Raw genomic sequence first — 19,767 nt, 5'->3', positions numbered from 1 at the left:
AACAGTTCAGATCTTTTACCTGGAATACGGTGAGAAATACAGCACACTTCAGCACTACATTTTAACAACTGTGTTGGTACTGTAGCAGGCTATTACATGTGATTACATTAAGTCAGTAATACCACATGCAGTAGCTTGATATGAATTATATTATCATCACACTAGAAAATTAGTTAAGAGTTGCCGCTATCAACAATAAACATACCTGACAAGAAATGGGCCGAACAAATTCAGATGTTTTTCAGATTTTTACCTCGTAGGTCGTGGTTTAGCTTCGCTAGCCACAAGCTCCTCCTTCCTCTGATCATTTTTGACATTGCTCTCCCTGATTTGTTAGAACTTTTGGCAGTCTATAAAATTCCAAATGTTTTTCACGGTGTGACCGATTGGTACAGCCAATACGGCGACTTCCGGGTTGATGACGCGCCATGAAAACCCTCTATTCTTCAATGCTGGAGTAATATCACTTGATCAAACTTTTTTTTTTTTTAACATTTCACACAACAAAACAAGTCATTCCTGACAATATCGTATTGGACCAATATTGTATCGTATCAGAAGTGAACATGAAGGAAAATTAGGACACCCCTAATTTTGTTCGCCCAACATGAGTGAAATTTTCATTAAGGGCACGTTTCGGAAAAATATGTCCCAGCTGAATACTTAAGAACATATTTTTTTCAGGAAAAAAAATGTACCCACATGCTGCCACCTGGCGGAATGCTGTAGGAACTACTTGCCAGGAACTAAAGCCCATTAAAATTACAGAAAACAATAACCAGGAATAAATACTGGCAGTGGCTATTCGTACGGTAAACGTATCAACAGACCGGCATTCTATCCATACGCAGCACCCCTCATTGGCCAGTTTAGGTCACGTGTCACCTATCACATGACCTAAACTGGCCAATGAGATGCTACTTACTATTCCGACTTTTTGCTATTAACTATCTAAACATAAACCCTAAACTACGTTACGGATTAACTAACCCTAACCGTAACCTTAACCGTAAACTAGGTTACGGACTAACTAACCCTAACCGTAAACTACGTTACCGACTAACGAACCCTAACCATAACCTTAACCGTAAACTACGTTACGGATTAACTAACCGTAACCATAACCTTAACCGTAAACTACGTTACGGACTAAAAAAAACCCCTAAAGTCGCATGACTTCCCGTACGAATAGATATTCCTAAGGCAATGGGCTATTGTTACGCTAAAACTTGCCGGATGAATAGACCCTTCCTTAAATATTTTCTCCCTGGTAAAGATAGTAGCTCTAATAACTGGTAAATTGATCAACTTTGTGATATTACAGCCTATGCATGCAGTACGAGAGAAGAATTTACTATGTCTCCGAAATGTTTCGGGGTTTTAGTGTCACCCGGATTTTCAACATCCCAAATGTGCTCCTAATGAAAGTGTCGCCATTATTTTCTTTACATTCCGTTGTCACTCTGCAGGCCCATTTACAGCTCTTGGTGGACCCGTGATGGCCCGCGGGCCGTATGTTTTGTCGTGCATACATGTGGAGAGTGAACTGTTGGTGTTGATCTCCCATTATTTACCCTTGAGGGTGACATCACACACACACCCACTGACACTGACACTGACATGTCAGTGGCTGTCTAATGTGTGTGTGTCACACAGGAGGACACGCGCACACACACACACACACACAAAACTGCAACTTTCCAGCGCGTGTTAACTTGACTTCAACTTTCACTGGGACTTAGAAGTGAAGTTTGACACACAATGTTTTGCCATTTGTTTCCAAACTGGACTCGAGTTGCACGTTTCCACGCGCGCTCCTGTGACTTTCCATCTTTTTTCTTTTTTTTTTTTGTTTTCTGTCTGTAAACAAACAAATGGTCCCAGACAGACAGAGACACAGACATAGATATAAACAGACAGCGGTGCAAACGTAGACACAGACACTGTCAGGAATATTTTTGGAATGCGCCCACAAGACTGTGTAGAGGTGCTGGAATGGAGCTTGTTGTCATTTTCTTCTTCGTATGTGCCGTGCACGCCGGTGTGTGTCTGTGTGTGTGTGTGTGTGTGTGTGTGTGTTCCGTTACCGTACCTGCTTCTACTGCTGCGGTTTCCCGGTGCGAGTTCAACCCGTTCCCGTCTAAATCCCGGTCTTCGTCGTCTTCTTCTTCTTCTCCTTCTTCTTCTTCTTCTTCATCAAAATCTCCTCCCTCGGAATTAACCACCTCGACTTCCTCACAGGAGCGGAGAGGAGAGCACATTATATCCCTGTCATTGGATCCGAGAAGCAAAAAATAAAAGCTTCGCTTCGATTATTGTGATATTTATTTAATATTCAAATCGAGCTCGGGGATAAAAAAAAAAAATGGGGGGCGTTTTGGCATATTTTACACCAAGCAGAGCAACAAAGATGGCCGCCCTCTTATATTTATTTTTTAACAACCCCCCAATAAGAAAAAAAAAAAAAAAAAAAAAAATCCCCTTACATAAAAAATGGCTGACTATATTATTACAGAGCACCCCCCTCCCTCCCTTCGTGCTGTTTCTTTCCCTCCCTGGCTCTCCATGGCGCCCCCTCCCTCCTTAAAAACCTACACATTATTGTTAGTAGAAGAAGAAAAAGAAGAAGAAGAAGAAGAAGAAGAAGAAGAAGAAGAAGGGCTGGAAGTTACTTGTTTTGTGTGTGTGTGTGTGTGTGTGCCCCCTCCTCTATCTGTCTGCCCCCCCACGAATATCACATGCAACAGCAAAGCCTGACTTTCTGCATTGCAGATCCGCCACAAATCTATCAAACATGGCCACAGACAGAGAGAGTACCCCCCCCTGGATGAAATTATTTGGGAGGGATTGTAAAGGGGGGGGGGGGGGGGGGGGGGGGTTGGGAAAAAAAATCTGCCGCAGCCATGCCCAGACTTACATCAGATTGTATTGCTAAAAAATTAACTAGTTGTGGTGGGGATGGAAACAGTGTGAGAGGCTGAGCAGTGACTGTTTCTGTAACGTGGGAAATAAAAAGAAAAGAAAGACTTTCATCCACAGCTGGATGAGGATCACCACTGGATGGCAGGAATGACATGGGAATCCCTGCACAGACACTTTTATTATTTTCACAACATGTGTGTCAAGGCTGACCTTAAAATGTGGCTTTGTGTGGGAAGACATTGAAGCGAGATAAGAAGAGTGCAATAGAAAGATTATAATATCAGTGACATCACACACAGTAGAGCTCTACTAGTGCTCAGCTACTGTACAAGTGAAGAGAAAAGAGTTACTGGTAAATTGTAATAGTGTAAAAGTGTCACTATTACTACTAGTGAAAAAAGAGTCACTATAGTAGCTAGGGCTGCACGATTATGGCCAAAATGATAATCACAATTATATTATCCTGTCAGGGAAAACGTTTGTATTTTTATTTAACTACTTAAACATGAACAGTTTAGAGTGAAAAAGAAAATATTTAAATAATAATAATGATAAATAGTGGGAAAAGTGTCACTGGTAATGAAAAGGTGTTACTAAATAGTACTAGTGAAGCAAAAAGTGTTACTAAGTAGTACTAGTGAAAAAAAGTGTTACTAAGTAGTACTAGTGACAAAAAGTGTTCCTAAGTAGTACTAGTGACAAGAAGTGTTACTAAGTAGTACTAGTGACAAGAAGTGTTACTAAGTAGTACTAGTGAAGCAAAAAGGGTTACTAAGTAGTACTAGTGAAAAAAAGTGTTACTAAGTAGTACTAGTGACAAGAAGTGTTACTAAGTAGTACTAGTGAAGCAAAAAGTGTAACTAGCAGTACTAGTGAAGCAAAAAGTGCTACTAAGTAGTACTAGTGACAAAAAGTGTTCCTAAGTAGTACTAGTGACAAAAAGTGTTACTAAGTAGTATTAGTGACAAAAAGTGTTACTAGTAGTACTAGTGACAAGAAGTGTTACTAAGTAGTACTAGTGACAAGAAGTGTTACTAAGTAGTACTAGTGAAGCAAAAAGTGTTACGAGTAGTACTAGTGACAAAAAATGTTACTAGTAGTACTAGTGACAAAAAGTGTTACTAGTAGTACTAGTGACAAAAAGTGTCACTAGTACTGCTAGTGGAAAAAAGTGTCACTAAGTAGTAATAGGGACAAAAAGTGTCACTAGTAGTACTCGTGATGAAAAAGTGTATCTAGAAGTACTAGTGAAGCAAAAAGTGTCATTAGTAGTACTAGTACTACTAGTAGTACTAGTACTACTAGTAGTACAAGTACTACTAGTAGTGCAAGTGACAAAAACTGTCACTAGTACTGCTAGTGGAAAAAAGTGTCATGCAAAAAGTGTCACTAGAAATACTATTTAATGGAAAGTGTCACTACTACTACCACTAGTAAAGAAAAAAGTGTCAGTAGTACTAGTGAAGAAACAAGGGCCGGCGTTCTTGATAGGCAACACAGGCGGCCGCCTGCTGGAGGGGTGCCAAATTACACCCCAGTTAATTTTTTTATATCAATTTAAAATCGAATTCTTAATTAAATATTAAAAATCTGTAACTAATCTTCTGTCTATATTTACATTTATTTTATTTTAATTCTTGTTCCACTCTATAGTCTATACTACTACCATTGTGGAAAAAAGTGTCACTAGTATTTCACAAATGTTGCTGTAAATCTGGTCAAAAGAAACATTAAAAAAAAAAAAAAAAATCACGGTTTTTTTAACTGTGGTTTGTTGCTAAATGTTGTAAAAAAAAAAAAAAAAAAAGCTGTTTATTTTAACATGCACAACTTTACAATTGACACCCCATTAATGGTTATGATTGTTCTTGTTATTATTATAGAAAAAAGAAAAAAATAATCTTTTTGTATTTTTGAAGCAATGTATATAAACTCTTTTCTTCAGTCTAAATTGAATTGTTTAATCTCATGTTTGGGCAAAGATTAAAAACAAATACCCGATTGTTTAGCTTTAATTATGCTTTTAGTGAGAAGATCTGTTTATCCAAAGATAGACTGTAAAATGATAAATTAAGAAAATAATTATGTCTGTATTAATCCCTGTGAGGGAAATTAGACAGTATGAAAGACTGAAAGAAGAAAAAAAAAAAAAACACTAAAGACGTGGCACAAATATGAGCAAATAGAAAAAAAGAACCAAATCTTGACTCTTAAAGTTACCAATAATTTACAGTTCAAATTTTCAAATGAATAATATTCTAAACTTAAATATTACACATTATTCACAGCACATATGGGGATTTTTTACATTTCGGGGTAGGAACTACAGTTCCCAGCTCAGCTGGTCCGTCAGTGAAACTGTTCCGTACTCAAATGCAGGCGAATAAAAGGTAGCAGTGTTGGGAGGTTATGGCAACAATGATTGAGGAAAACGGTCCTTCGTCTCATGTAAGTGCTCAATGTTGTGTAAATTTACTGCTTTTATTTTAAGTCCGAGGTTCAAGCTTGTCACTATTAAATATTAATCGAATTAATTCGAACGAGTTCCGAGGTTGCTGATGTTAGCCGATGGCTAACGAATTAGCACGAGGCTTGAATTAAACGTCGTAAACTCATTAAATTCAATTACATTAAATAGAATAATATAGCTCACAGTTGTGCTGGCGTTGCATTGAAACATTAAGAAAAAAACGTCCAACGTAAAGTCACTGCAATGTGAATAGCTTGCATGTGTACTGATTCAACTGGTGACTATTTTAACCGATGACTTACTTCCGGTTTCCGTTGCCATAGTAACCGTTATGTTTTATTCCATACAGACGAATATTGTTCGCTTTTAACACGGAAATATCCTCCAAGGTTTTTTCCACACTTAAAAAACCCCATCCTGATACAAAAATGAAACAAAATAATGAACTTTGAAATACAAGCGTAAAGCTAGAAAGCAATATTTTTTCAACTTAAAAAGTAGAAGTATGTTATTAGCCCAATGCTAACCATAAATACAATATTTATGACTTCAGTTGTGAAAAATCCAAACTAAATGAGAAAAGTAAAAAAATAAATAAAAATGCATTATTAGCGCTACACTGTTTATAAAATTAACAAAAATGTCTGAGTCTTAATTGAGTAGAACGCTGGGTACGAGGGGTGTGCATTGCCATGAACAATACAATATATATCGTGAGATCAATAATTATAAATTTCACCTTTACAAGTACAAAATGGTATGAAATACAGTTAATTTCATTTTTTTTTTAACTTGCGAGAAAAAGTCACTGTAACTAACTGACCGAGTGACTGGGCGTTTACGTGTTATGCATGTGTTAGCGAAATTAAATGGACATTTTTTTAGATTGGTGAAATATCGCAATTTATCTCAGACTAATTTTTTTCTTACACCCTTCCAGGGTACTGGATAAATTAGGCACCAGTTTACTCGTAACACCATAAAATAGCAAAGCATTATTATTCCTTCTAAAATGCGACAAATCTGACTGTCACGTGTGCATAAAAAACCTTCAGTGGTGAGATCAAACCTGGATTTTGTGCTAAGCTAACATGTTTTTTCTTTCCAGCAGCAGCAGCACTCTGAGCTCTCCTCCTCCTCCTCTTCTTCATCAGAGGCCAGACAGAAGCTGGAGAGCCTCCTCAACAAGAACATGAGGATCCGTATGACGGACGGACGTACCCTAGTGGGGCTTTTCCTCTGCACGGACCGAGACTGCAACGTCATCCTGGGCTCGGCTCAGGAGTTCCTCAAATCCACAGGTAGAAGAAGAATAGTGTCTGATGTCACTTCCTGTTGATGTTTTTGTATTTTTGAATCCATTTTTTTTTTTTCTGTCGGTGGTCGTTAACTCCTCCTACACCGTTTGTCCGATTTTGACAAATAAGCCGTAAAAAAAAAAATCAGAAAATTACTGAGATTTTATGCTTGTACTTTTAAACTTTGAGTTTTTTGTGAAACTGCATTGACTTTTCAGCTCCAATCCCATTTTTAGAGCAGAGCTGCTCCAGGTTTACCTTCAAATCTTTGCAAACAAATTACAAACCATTCAACATGTTCAGCTAATACATTCAACCCATTTACACCTTTTTAAAACTTATTACTACTGTCAAACTAATGCTAGGCTAATGTTAGGTTTGTGCTAATGCTAGGATAATGGTATTTGTAAGGAAATGCTAATGCTAAATCAATGCTAATGCTGTTGCTAGATTAGCATTATTGCTAATGTTTCGTGTTAATGCTATTGTTAAATTAATGCTTGGCTAATGCTAACACAAGGTTAATGTTAAAGCTAGCAAAGGCTATGTTAATGCTAAGCTAGGTCAGCAACTGGTATTCTCACTTGCATTTTCTTCAGGAAATGCAAAAACTCCAGTTATGTTTCATCATAGTATTTTGTTCTCCTGTCCTGCATTAACACCTACCCCGTTTGTTTGATTTTGAAAAATAAGCCAAATAAAACATTCAGAAAATTCCTGAGATTTAAGCTTGTGCGCTTTTAAACTTTGAGTTGTGCGTGCAATTTTTTGTTCCTATTTTCTTCTATTGGAAATGTCAGCTTTTTAAACTTGAACTAAGCTATTGCTAGATTAATGCTATTGCTTGGCTAATGTTAATTGTAATTAATGCTAACACTGGCTAATGCTAATTTATGTTAATGTTAACGCTAGCTAATGCCAAGTGTCAGTGGCCAATCCTTTCACAGGCCTGATTCTTTCTGATCCTCTCAACACACGTGTGTAGGCTACGTGATATTTAAATGTAAACCGATCGTACAATGTTTGTTGAATATTTTAATAGTACTCATGTAAATATGTAACAGTTTTTGTGGTGTTTAATTGTTAAAAATCGGAATTCACTCAAAACATAATTTTCCAATAATTTGGGAAATCTTTATTTTTAATCAGCAGAGTTTCAACCTTTTAAATTGTACACCGACTGTTGTAAAATAGGCCGGAAGGATGTAGACTCGTTTCGCGCATGCATTGAAAGGATCGGGCCCTGACAATGGTTGCTCATGCTAACATTAGCGCTAATGCTAGTTCATGCCAATTCATTTTAATGCTAGCTAATGCAGTGTGACGCAGGCCAGCACCTGCATCCTCACTTGCATTTTCTTCAGGAAATGCAAATAGTGGTTTAACGTTGAGTAAATGAAGTGTTTGATGGTCTCTTACCTCCACTCGTCTCGTCTCAGACACGTTTTCTCAGGGCGAGCCCCGCGTCCTGGGCCTGGCCATGATCCCCGGTCACCATGTGGTGTCCATCGAGGTGGAGGCGGAGAGTCTGGATGAAGAACAGGGTTTTGGAGCCAATCACTGACAGAGGACAGACTCATTTGGACACATGATGGACTGGAGTGGGGCGGAGCTGGATTTACAGGAACAACTTTTGGGAGGATTTGTAGTTTTGTGCATTTCAGGGTTTGAAAAAATAACAAACACAACCTGGTTTGTTTGAACATTTTAATGTCGTCGGTCGTTGATCACGTCAGCTGTTTTCAGTTTGGCAACAAAAAAAACCAAAGCCCCACCCACATTTAAATTAAGAAAAATGCCCAGCCACTTACATTTGGGTCGCAGTAGAAGCCAGTCTAGACAAAAATAAATTAATCCAACCTGAAGAAAAATCAAAACAAAAAAGGCATCTTTTCAAAATAAGACTTGTAGAAAAATAAAAAAAGCCCCCATTCACAAACCATAACCTTGTTTTGTTTTTTTGGTGACATTTTAGTCGTGGATTGACCCTGTGGATAAATATTATCCAAAAATATCAAAGAAGTGATACTTCATGAGTCGGAGCTTCAGATGTGTTCATGTGTAAAGGAGGAGAGGTTCTGCAGTAACGTTTCAGGAGTGTTTCAAAACTAAAGTGCTAAAACTTTGAATATTTTGTATTAAAATTAAGCAAATTATTTTCTACTGTTTTGAACAAATGTGGCTTAAAACTTTTAAAATGTATTTATTAGATATGTGTCTAACAAAATTATTTTGCACCATATTCATTTTAATAACTCTTAAAAATGGGAGCACTTTACCGTTTTAGAGCCTGTGTTCCGCCATCTTGAAATCACGTGATTGATGTCACAGATGATGATCCCATTAATAACTGATGGCTAACTTAAATGAGGCGGTCATTTCTGATTGGCTCATATCAGTAAAGAGGAGGGGCTAAACTAATGCCATCATGTGCAAAATGTTAAGAAAACGCCAAAGCCTGTTCAAGGATCCACAGGATGATCTTTCACATCTTTCAAGTCATGCCGTCACCGTAAGGAGCCCAAACCGTGGAACGAGTGGAAATATGAGCCTCCACTTTAAAAAAGAGGGAACGTTCAAAGAATGGCACGAAAAAGAAAAGGGTAAAAACCAAAGCGTCTCAAATCAACCAAACCCACACGAAGCTCCTTTGTTTGTAAGAAGTCCAGATTTCTTTAAAAAGAGGTCAGCGTGTCCACCTTCTGAAGAAGACGTCTACGTACCCAAACCTCCAGAAAACAAAGGCCGTGGCACAGCGTGTCCGTACAGTCTAATAAAGTTTTCTTTAGTTGTGCTCAAACTTGAAGTGGAAGCTGCCGCCGGAACCGAAGGGGTCAAAGTGGAAAGGCCAGCCTTGGTGTCCACCACCACCACCCTGCTGATTCTCAGGATCCAGGGGATCCTCGCCTGCATCAAACTTCTCCCTCAGTTCTACAAAAAGAAAAGAAATAAGACAAAAACAAAACCAAGCGTTAGGACAGTTTAAGGTTATGGCCCACGCACTTTGGTCTCAAAAAATGTACATTTTTTTTTTTTTACTAATTATTAAATTGGTATAGTGTACATATTTAGTTTGATATGATCAATTTATTGAGGGGGATATGTTTTGACTTTTGCAAGTCCTTATAGACCCTTTGATTGTTTGTAAACATTGTGACATTGTGTTGGGCGGGGCTTAGCCTGGAGGAAAAACCACAATTGTCTTAGTTTTTCTGAGCACGAGTATCCGCTGGAATCATATAAAACTTTATTTTACGTCCACTAACGTTATTCCTCATATTCTGGCATGCAAACACAACAAGACGACATTCTAAATCTGTAACATTACTAGCCTCCACTGTCTTTAGCTAGCGGCGTTTCCTGTTTTTACCTCCAGCTACGTCACGGCCATTAAGGGGTTTATTTCTCCTCCATTTTCAGCTTCCAATATCTCAGAATCTACATCATATAGGAAACTGAAATTTGGGATAGTAATACAGCTCCAGCTACTCTCTGAATATATATATATATATGCTATACATCCTATCCAGTGGACATGGTGATCCCTCAAAATTGGAAAAATCTTTGTCAGGGTTTGGGTCTGCAACATTTTTTGGGCCTTCAGTAAACAACGTTACATATGCCTCAGCTCCCTGTAATTTGATCAGCTTTGAGCTATGAACAAAGACTGTTCACATCACTAATGTTCAGTCACTTATACAGTATGCATTGGTTCTTGGGTGAAAAATTTACAAATTTTTCTTTATGCAACTTTTTTTATTTTGACCCCAAATTTAGGGCTCACAAATATTGAAAATTCTTTATAAAATCCATATATATATATATATATATATATATACACACACCAAGTTTTCAGATTCATATTTCAGGTTCCTGAGATATATGAAGCTGAAAATAGAAGAAAAAAATAGGATTTTGTGCGAAAATCGACATATACAGTACCCCCCCTTCACTAAATTGGCCTTATCCCCAAAAAGAGTTCATCCGATCAAACTACTGAAAAATGAAGGAACAATTTTTAAAAATTCTGAATTTTGTTTAGACCGAAGTGCGTGGTATGTCCTGAAAATTTGTTGAAATGACAATTTAACCCGATAGTTAAATTTTCCCATTTTCACACTGATACATATTTTACACGAAAAGCCTTAAAAATTAATTAAGGACGTCAAATCAAAACAATATATGGGGGTAGATTTGTGTTTATTATTTAATCAAAAAAAAAATTCACTTCAATCAAAAAAAAAAAAAAAAAAAATTGTTCAAGTGCTAACAAATATTTGAGACCCAATAATAGCATTTTTAACACTTTTTATATCTGGGCCATATTATGATAAAAAAAAAAAAAAAAGTGTTTGAACGCAAAACAAATTAGGCCCCAAAAGTGGCATTGAATTGATTTTTTGTTTGATTGAATAAAGACAAAACTGCCTCCATAAAGAAAAGAATTGAACAAAATAAAGTGATCTCTATCATTCTTATACATTTTAAACGTTGCTAAATCACTTCCTGTCTGCGACTGTTGAGTAATGATCACATCTCCACACCTGGGTTTGTTAGAACCTCCTTCGCCGACGCAATCTCAATGAACTTTTTCTCCGCCTCCTTCTTCTCTGACTCGACCTGGAAGTTGTCAGGGTGCCACTGTTGGGCCAGCTTCCTGTACGCCTTGATGATTTCCTGTTTGTTGGCCACCCTGGAGAGAAACATTGCTCTGAGTTAGAGAGAGGATTGTTACAGATATATATATATATATATGATATGTGGAGGTCTACCTGCTCACGCCCAGGATCTTGTAGTAATCTCGTTTACGGGAGATTTTCAGGAGCTTCTGAGCTCGCTCCAGCCCTTCTTTGATCTCGATGCTGTCACTGTTGAATTCCCGAGCTTCCTGGTAGTCCTCCACAGCTGAAGTGAAACAAAAAGATGTATAAAGCTCGAATGCACATCCGACAATGTTTCAAACTATGGATCTAGCTTATGTCAGTCTACATGCTACGCTAACCAAAACGTGGGACTATTGGCCGATGTGTTCCTTCGGGCTCAGAGGAAGAAGCACATTTACCTTCTACAATACAAGGAATGCAAAAATTGTCTCATCTTTTAACATCAAAGCGATCAGCGGACGCCTCTGAAGAAGACTGGCAGTTGACAGTTGAAACATGTCAGGAGATCAAAGTGAATTTCCTGACAAACGGTTGTCTGAATAAAAGAAACCATAACCTATTAGAAGGTTTACTGGTTGAAATCACCAGGGCCCAAGTTTAGATGCGTTAATACGACGACGTATTAGGGCCACATTAAAATATTATCTTTGACTTTTCCTGATTTTTTTTAGAGCAACTAAAAGCAGCACAAATTGGCTTTTGACTGAAAAATCTGAAAATTATCTAAAAATCAGGCTGAAAGCTTCACTATAATACGAAACTATGGGATGTTTACAGGCAGTGGGGCCGTATGACATCATCAATCATGTGATCATCCAATTCACCCTGCAGGAGAAATGAAAAATTACACCAAACGAAAAACCATAAATCATTGCATAAATGACCAAATAATCCAGTTGTTACATAACTCAAATTCATCAACTCTACAATATTTTTAGGAGCTTGAATGACAAACACATGAATGTAGTCATTTTTTATTCCAAATTCCACAAAAAGCCTCTAAATGACACAAATTTGGTATAAAAAAAAAATCGTGAGGATTACTGAGGTTCTCCGTTACCTTTCTCGTAGTCCTGGTTGAGGATGTAGGCTTCGGCGCGGTCTCTGAGGATGTTGGCGTTGTGTGGATCTCTCTGATGAGCCTCTGAACACGTGTCAATGGCCTCGACCACTCTTTTCAGCTTTGATCACAAAAGCAAATGACGTTCACGGGTGAAAATTTCCACATCTCACAAACCTAAAGTGTTTTTTATTTTCTCACCTTGACGAGACAGAAGCAGATGCGCTCGGTTGCCAGGTTGGTGTAGAACTGGACGCTGGGCTCCGTCTTTGTCGCCGACTCGTACTTATCGATGGCGTCCTGGTATCTGCAGACGAGCACATACAGTATAAGCTCCAGTAAAGGCGTGAGGAACTCGCAGCAGTCGGTTCTGACCAACCTCTCCTCCTGGATGAGCTCCTCTGCTGAGTCCAGCTGTTTGCTGAGCTTTTTCACCTGCTTGTAGAGGCTGAAACACTCTTTGTCATCCTGGTCCAGTCTCAGACACTCCCTGACGTGGCTGAGGGACTCGTGGTGCTCCCCCAGGTCGTAGTGCAGCCGGCCCAGCTTCAGGAAGGCGGCGCGGTTGTCGTTGCGTAGCCGCGTGGTGGGGGTCAGGTCCTGGATGGCTTTGCGGGGGTCCCCCATACGGATGTAGCAGTCCGCACGCAGCTCACGGGACTCTGGGTCCCAGGGAGAGATCTGGAATAGAAGCTGGAGTGTTAGCTTGAGTATCGAATACAGTTAGTTAATATTTATTGTGTGTGATAAAAATAAATGTAAAAGATAATTTTAATCAATTTTTACCTGTGTTTTTTTCATTTTTTTATCAATTACTAGACATTTCAGGCGACCCCACATAGGGTCCCGACCCCAAGATTATAAAACATTGTGAAGCTTTCATTTATTCAGAGAACTGTTCCCCAGGAAATCCACTTTGATCTCCAAACATGTTTTTCGACTGGCAACTGCCAGTCTTCGTCAGAGGACAAAAATAATCTTGCTGGAATTGTTACACGGAAGTCAAGGAAACATCAAAGCGACCAGCAGTTGTCAGTCGAAACATTGACAGGAGATCAAAGTGAATTGCCTGAATAAATGAAACCTTAACATAAGATGCTGGGATGTTTTCAGACTACTGTTGCCATGGCGACACCTGCCTCAATGACTCTCTCCAGCACGTTGACGGTGGTGCTGTAGTCCCCCCGGTGGTAGGTGGCGTGAGCTTCCTCCTGCAGCTCCTCAAGCTCCGTCGCTCGCACCAGCTGCTCCCGGGCCTCCTCGTGGTCCGGGGAGCGCTGTAGCTGCAAGCACACAGTCCTATTAACCAGTGTCGGCTAAAAGCTAACGCTAACGACTTCATTAAAGTAATAGATGAAGTAAAAACTACACAGCTTACTGTCATCAAACCACAAAGGGCCACTGATTTACTTATGCTAAGATTTACCACTTTTATGGAAGAATAAAATCTAACTCGTCACACATCGTGTGATATAAATGTTTAGCATTAAGCTAACGTCGCTATTCATCCGTCCTAACTTGTGAAACACAATATTTTTTAATTATATTTTATGTATTCACAGACAAAGCTGGTCTCATTAGACAGTAATGTAACTATTGTGATTATTATTTTTTTAAGAAAATAATTTCATAATAAATGAGGAAATAAATGAATTGCATACAATAACACTAATAGTGACTGAAATACACAAATATATTCCATAAAATATCAGCCCATGAAGAACAGCTGAGTCAGCAGCTATTGTAGCTTCTTTTTTTAATATGTAAAAGTATCCAAGCTGTAACTACATTTTTTTTTTCCATGACCCCCAATCATTTTTAAAAATGCCCCCCACAATATTTTCCTAATTTCATACCCTGCAACACACACACGATCAGAGAACCTACCACAGCCTGGAAGTCGTCCCTTGCCTCCTGCGTGAGGCCTTGTTTCAGCAGGATGTTTCCTCTCTGCAGACGAGCCTGGACACACACACACGATGCGTTTCAGATGCGATGGCAGGGAGTTCTGCAATGATCTGGTGAACTTACAGCCAGGAAGTCGGGTTTGAGTTGGATGGCTCGGCTCAGATCAGGCAGAGCAGACTTAGATCGTCCCATGGCCAGAAACACAGCAGCTCGTTTATAGAAGGTCAGATAGTTCTTAGAGTCTCCGTCTGGGAACAGGAAGCACACTTAATACTAGTATCCATGGTTACTGTCATCACAGCAGGGGCCACAACATGTGATTGATCCAAGGGCCACATCATCAACATTCATGTCAGGATTTAGAATAACGACCAATCAGAGCTTCAATACAGGAGAGAACACAAGGTTCATGTGTTTTTTGGAGTCATTTGAATATTTTTTGTTCTTTATTTTGTGAGTTTCTCTCATTTTGTGTGTTTTTGTTGTAGTTTTGTGTGTTTTTCTGAGTCATTAAAGCATTTGTTCATATTATTCTGTCATTTTGAGTTTCTTTTTGTCATTTTGTGTGTTTTTGGAGTCATTTGAGTATTTGTTCATATTCTTCTGTCAATTTGTGTTTTCCCTCTGTTAGTGTTTGTCATTTTGTGATTTTTGTTTTCTTCTGTCATTTTGTGTGTGTTTTATCATTTTGTGTATTTTTTGGTTAGTGTGATTTTGGAGTCATTTGAGTATTTGTTCGCATTATTCTGTCAATTTGTGTGTTTTTCTCGCATATTGTGTGTTTATGGAGTCATTTAAGGTGTTCTTGTTGTAGTTTTGTTGTGTTTTTGGAAACATTTGAGTTTGTTCATATTATTCTGTCAATTTTTGTGTTTTTCTCTCAGTTTGTGTGTTTTTCTGTCGTTTTGTGTGTGTTTTATCATTTTCTGTGTATTTTGTTGTCGTTTAGTGTGATTTTGGAGTCATTTGAGTATTTGTTCATATTCTTCTGTCAATTTGTGTGTTTTTTTTTTCAGAATCATTAAGAATATTTTTGTCGGAGTAATGCGTGTTTTCTGTCATTTTTTAATGTGGAGTGGTTTGTGTATTTCTTGTATTATTTTTGTGTTCTAGTCTAATTTGTTTATGGAATCATCTGTATTCTTGTTGTTGTGCTGTGTATTTTTCCATTACTTCCTGTATTTACTCTGGGCGTCAGTGCCCACTGCCTGTGTCTGATCCACAGAGACATTTAAACCCTCCACTGTACGAACAACGTTCTACTGTGTAGGAACCACCGTGGGGGGCGTGTGCAGAGAAATCCATCCACCAATGGGACGGACATGAGAGTGAAACCTCACCCACAGCCGAGTGATAGTGGGACAGGGCCTCGGCCAGTTGGCCCGCTGCCAGCAGCTTACGGCCCATCTCCAAGTGGTGCTCGATCTCAGCGTGAGTAGCTCCCAGGACGCCTGCAACAACAGGGACACAGAGAAGCTGAAACCAGACCAGGACCCCAACACTGAACTGGATCCAGTCACTTTTATACCAGAACCTTTCTTGGGCTGTAGAAACAGTTGGTTGACCAAGACGAGGAGAGAAAGGAAAACAGAGACAAATACTTTGTTTTGGTGTTTTGTGTTGCTGATTTGCTTTTAAACACAGACTATTTATGATATGAACCTTATTCAAGTTTTGACCAGAACCCGACAAAGCAATGGTGAAACCTACAGGTCCAACAGACATTAGGTATTTCCAGTGACGTGCCGTTAAGGTAGGCAGTGCCTACCCAAGGGTGAATTGATATTTAGATTATTGATTTTCATTATAATATAATTATAAATTATTTATTTTTCCATTTCCAATAGCCTACAGTACCTATAAGTTTGAAAGTGTTTGAAAGCCACGCCCCCTCCCAAAAGCACACGGCAGCTCTGCCTCTGTTCCCATAGCGTATTTTTACGTGTTTGCACATGCGCAGTCAGTTCCCCAAGATGACAACCATTTACGTAAAAAGGCAGCTCTCTATGCTGCCTTTGGACGTAACCGCGCTATGCTAAATGCTATACGTAAGTTCACAGTACATTGATATCACGTGACGGCTGCTGCTACGTTCTCTAGCTAGTGGGCGGGATAACACTACAGTCAGGATGACAGCACTAGAGACTGTTACGGTAAAATTTACGGTTACCTCGTCTTTGACTTGAAAACACACTCTGTGGTGATAAATGATGAAGACCAGTCAGGAGAGATGATGAAGTAATAAAAAAATGATTTAATCTAAACTAAATAAAAAGGTACAAAGCGGGATAGACAAAGCAGTGGTCCCCTCTGGCCAAAGGAGAGGGCGCAAAGAAGAAGAAGAAGGCCCAAAAGTTCCTTTCACACACATTTATACCCCACTGTCCCACCTCCCCCCTTCCACAGACAACAAAGAAGAGACGGGGGGGGGGGGGAGGTCAGTCTGCCGGAGGTGACACCTCCGATGTCGGGGTGAAAGTTAGATGTGTGTGGGTGCGTGAGTGAGTGTGTGTGTATGTGTATATGATGTGTGTGTGTGTGTGTATGTGATGTCTGGGGTGGGTTTGGACGTGCTCTGGCCTTCGAGATTAAACTGAGGCCAACTGACATTCCTTTAGAGAAGCTGTATCATGGGAGTATGGGTCCACTGACTTTGCAGGAGGAGGAAAATACATCAGACAGGCGTGGAAAGTTACAAATTGGGGTATTAAGTTGAATGAGATCAAAAAGCAAATATATGAGTATACATAATTAATCAATTTTGCCACCACAAGACGATAGAGAAACTTATTTTTTGAGGAAAAAACGACAGCTTTTAAAAGATGAGAGACCAACACCTGAGTTACCAGAGCTTCAGCAAAGGTAACAGAAATTGTTTTATACTTTTCACAGTGAATGGTACAAAAGGAAGGATTGACTTCGTGGATGCTCCTCACTGAGGCTGTTATGAGTTGTTGTTGTCATTTTCTCCGTGTTTCCAACACAAACAATGGATGCGCTGCCATGTCATGAGATATATTTTGTTGTGAGAGTATGGAGGCTAAATTAAATAATTGTTTGTTTCTTTAATGGTGTTTTACAATGTTGATTTTGTTAGATGGCTAAACGCTTGTTTCATGTGGATCTTGTTGGGTTTTTTCTTTCTTATTATGAATTTTATATTTTGATAAGCGCATTGAGATGACTGTTAGAAATTCCATTATACAAATAAAATTCATTTTAATTGAATTAACACTTGCCAGCAGAAACATATGAAATTGTCATTGGTGGTCTCGATTTGCAACGTGCCTACCCAACCTTAGTGGTCACGGCACGTCACTGGGTATTTCTATATATTTTTTCCTCATACAAATGACATATTTACATTTTTTTTAGTGGTAAGCCTGCTTTTATTAATAAACAACTGTTAATGTCAACATCAGACCAGCGCACAGGGAAACAAACGCACGTCAAACACAGGTGTGCAGTGTGCTCCGCTGCCCCAGAGACAGCAGTGGATCTATTTACATAATCCACGTATCAAATATAAGGTTAATCCATGTTCTTGTGCAGAAAAAAAAATGATTCAATAGTGGATGCTTGTGCTTCAAGCCTGTCTTAATTTGTTCCCTCTCTGCTCTGATCAGAACAGTCACTGACAGCGCAACATTTTTTTTTTTTTTGCAGCCAGCACTTATTCATACTGATTCCGTCGCTGGTCGACCAATGAAAATCTTGGTCGACCACAACGGCATCGACCAATTAGTCGACTAAACGCCCAAAGTTGGCAGTGCTAGAAATCTGTTGGTTAAGCTTTTATTGATACAACAAGCAGAGAATGAAGAACATGAGGTTAAATCAGCTGAAATGAGTGGATGGACGGACGATAACAACAAGCAGCCAATCACAGCCATGAACCACGTGTTTTAGATGGAGATTTACAAAAAGTTTGATTTTTACTGCACATTTTATTTTATTAAAAAAAGATTTTAAATTTACAAAAAAGATTTGTTTGAATAATATTTTTTAGCTATGTGTCTGTATTGGTTCTGACTCAGTAAATGTGTCTGTACTGGTTCTGTCTGTATGTGTGTCTGTACAGGTTCTGTCTGTACTGGTTCTGTATGTATGTGTGTGTCTGTACTGGTTCTGTCTGTATGTACTGGTTCTGTCTGTATGTGTGTGTCTACTGGTTCTGTCAGTGTGTGTGTGTGTGGGTGTGTCTACTGGTTCTGTCAGTGTGTGCGTGTCTGTACTGGTTCTGTCAGTGTGTGTGTGTCTGTACTGGTTCTGTCAGTGTGTGTGTGTCTGTACTGGTTCTGTCTGTGTGTGTGTGTCTGTACTGGTTCTGTCTGTGTGTGTGTGTCTGTACTGGTTCTGTCTGTGTGTGTGTGTGTGTGTGTGTCTGTACTGGTTCTGTCAGTATGTGTGTGTCTGTACTGGTTCTGTCAGTATGTGTGTGTCTGTACTGGTTCTGTCAGTATGTGTGTGTCTGTACTGGTTCTGTCAGTATGTGTGTGTCTGTACTGGTTCTGTCAGTAAGTGTGTGTACTGGTTCTGTCAGTTTGTGTGTGTGTGTGTGTGTGTGTACTGGTTCTGGTCTTACCGTCCAGCTGCAGGTCCAGTAGCACACAGAGCAGGGACAGGGACCACATCAGGCCTCTCACACACCTCTCCATCTCAAACTCTTTCTCAAACAAAACTTGTTTTCAAACACAAAACAACGTCATCGCTACGAGTCGCCCTGTCACTGCGGAAAACCTGCTACGGCTACGACAGACAGCGGACGGTCGGTCCCGCTCGGACACTGCTCCGTGCGGAAAAGCGGTCAGTCACAAAAAATAGTTCCTCGTTTTTACTCCCAAAAACAATCTAAATAAAAGTCAGTTTAGTTAAACTAACCCAAACCAGCACAAAAACATTCAATAAATAATATTACTGCACCGGGTAGAGAACTAGCAAACAGCTGAAGGGGCTAGCTTTCTATCGAGCCTCGTAGTCCCGCCCACCACGGCCTACATTTCTCTGATTGGTCCACATTGGTGCTTTCTGCGTTTGACACTGTACGTGGGCCACTCTGATTGGACGAACTATTTTAACACGGCCGTTGCGCCCAAAAATGATATTAAACACGTCAGTGACGTCACCACAGCGCATCATCGAAAGTGAATAAAAGAACATTCGTCACATGTTTATATCTTAAAAAAAAAAAAAAATCCATGAAATTATGATTTTGTTTGTTAAAAAAGAAGTTGAATCAGAACTGAACGCAAAACGGATGCCTATTTATTAGCGTAACCATGGCAACGCCTGTATAACATCATTACTATGGACACCAACTGATAATGTTTTCTTATGTATTTTTCTGTTATTCTATGTATTTTGTTGGTTGTTTTGTGTGTTTTTGGAGTCATTTTATGACTTTTTGTTGTTCTTTTGTACGTTTTTAAAGCCATTTTGTGTATT

At 39.2% G+C, this 19,767-nt stretch overlaps 3 protein-coding genes across 14 annotated transcripts in view; 1 reads left to right on the top strand and 2 right to left on the bottom strand.

Annotated features, from left to right (window-relative positions):
- Nucleotides 1-2,419, bottom strand: part of chd3 (chromodomain helicase DNA binding protein 3) — a 69,449-nt gene extending 67,030 nt beyond the window's left edge. For 6 of the 11 annotated variants that reach the window (XR_003676113.1, XM_028474591.1, XM_028474587.1 and 3 more), the window contains exon 1: nucleotides 2,093-2,418. Coding sequence is in view for 9 of the 11 variants with exons in the window: in XM_028474591.1 (XP_028330392.1) it covers nucleotides 2,093-2,261 (169 nt within the window). In the remaining 2 variants the exon portion in view is untranslated. Of the gene's footprint in view, nucleotides 1-2,092 lie in introns of all 11 variants that reach the window. The other 5 variants (XM_028474593.1, XM_028474590.1, XM_028474595.1 and 2 more) reach the window with 3 other exon arrangements.
- A 2,826-nt stretch (nucleotides 2,420-5,245) lies between these two features.
- naa38 (N-alpha-acetyltransferase 38, NatC auxiliary subunit) lies at nucleotides 5,246-9,757 on the top strand. 2 transcript variants are annotated; one of them, XM_028474599.1, is made up of 3 exons: nucleotides 5,246-5,370; nucleotides 6,504-6,693; nucleotides 8,130-9,757. In XM_028474599.1, the coding sequence occupies exons 1-3, from the start codon at nucleotides 5,332-5,334 to the stop codon at nucleotides 8,252-8,254; spliced, it is 354 nt and encodes a 117-aa protein (XP_028330400.1). In that variant the 5' UTR covers nucleotides 5,246-5,331; the 3' UTR covers nucleotides 8,255-9,757. The 2 variants fall into 2 exon arrangements, with proteins under 2 accessions (XP_028330400.1, XP_028330399.1); XM_028474598.1 differs by having other exon boundaries at nucleotides 5,263-5,370; nucleotides 6,501-6,693.
- Nucleotides 8,863-19,319, bottom strand: dnajc3b (DnaJ (Hsp40) homolog, subfamily C, member 3b). The gene is made up of 11 exons (XM_028474597.1): nucleotides 18,908-19,319; nucleotides 15,663-15,773; nucleotides 14,446-14,570; nucleotides 14,302-14,376; nucleotides 13,554-13,697; nucleotides 12,794-13,095; nucleotides 12,616-12,721; nucleotides 12,415-12,535; nucleotides 11,463-11,595; nucleotides 11,235-11,383; nucleotides 8,863-9,621 (listed from the first exon to the last, which is right to left on the bottom strand). Exons 1-11 carry the CDS (start codon nucleotides 18,978-18,980, stop codon nucleotides 9,476-9,478), a joined length of 1,485 nt encoding a protein of 494 aa, XP_028330398.1. The 5' UTR covers nucleotides 18,981-19,319; the 3' UTR covers nucleotides 8,863-9,475.
- Between the last annotated feature and the right edge of the window lie 448 nt (nucleotides 19,320-19,767).

Source organism: Gouania willdenowi, chromosome 18, assembly GCF_900634775.1.
Source record: "Gouania willdenowi chromosome 18, fGouWil2.1, whole genome shotgun sequence".
In the NCBI taxonomy this organism is placed as follows: Eukaryota; Metazoa; Chordata; class Actinopteri; order Blenniiformes; family Gobiesocidae; genus Gouania; species Gouania willdenowi.
Note: the sequence above shows the minus strand (reverse complement) of the source record. Positions and strands in the feature narration are given on the sequence as shown.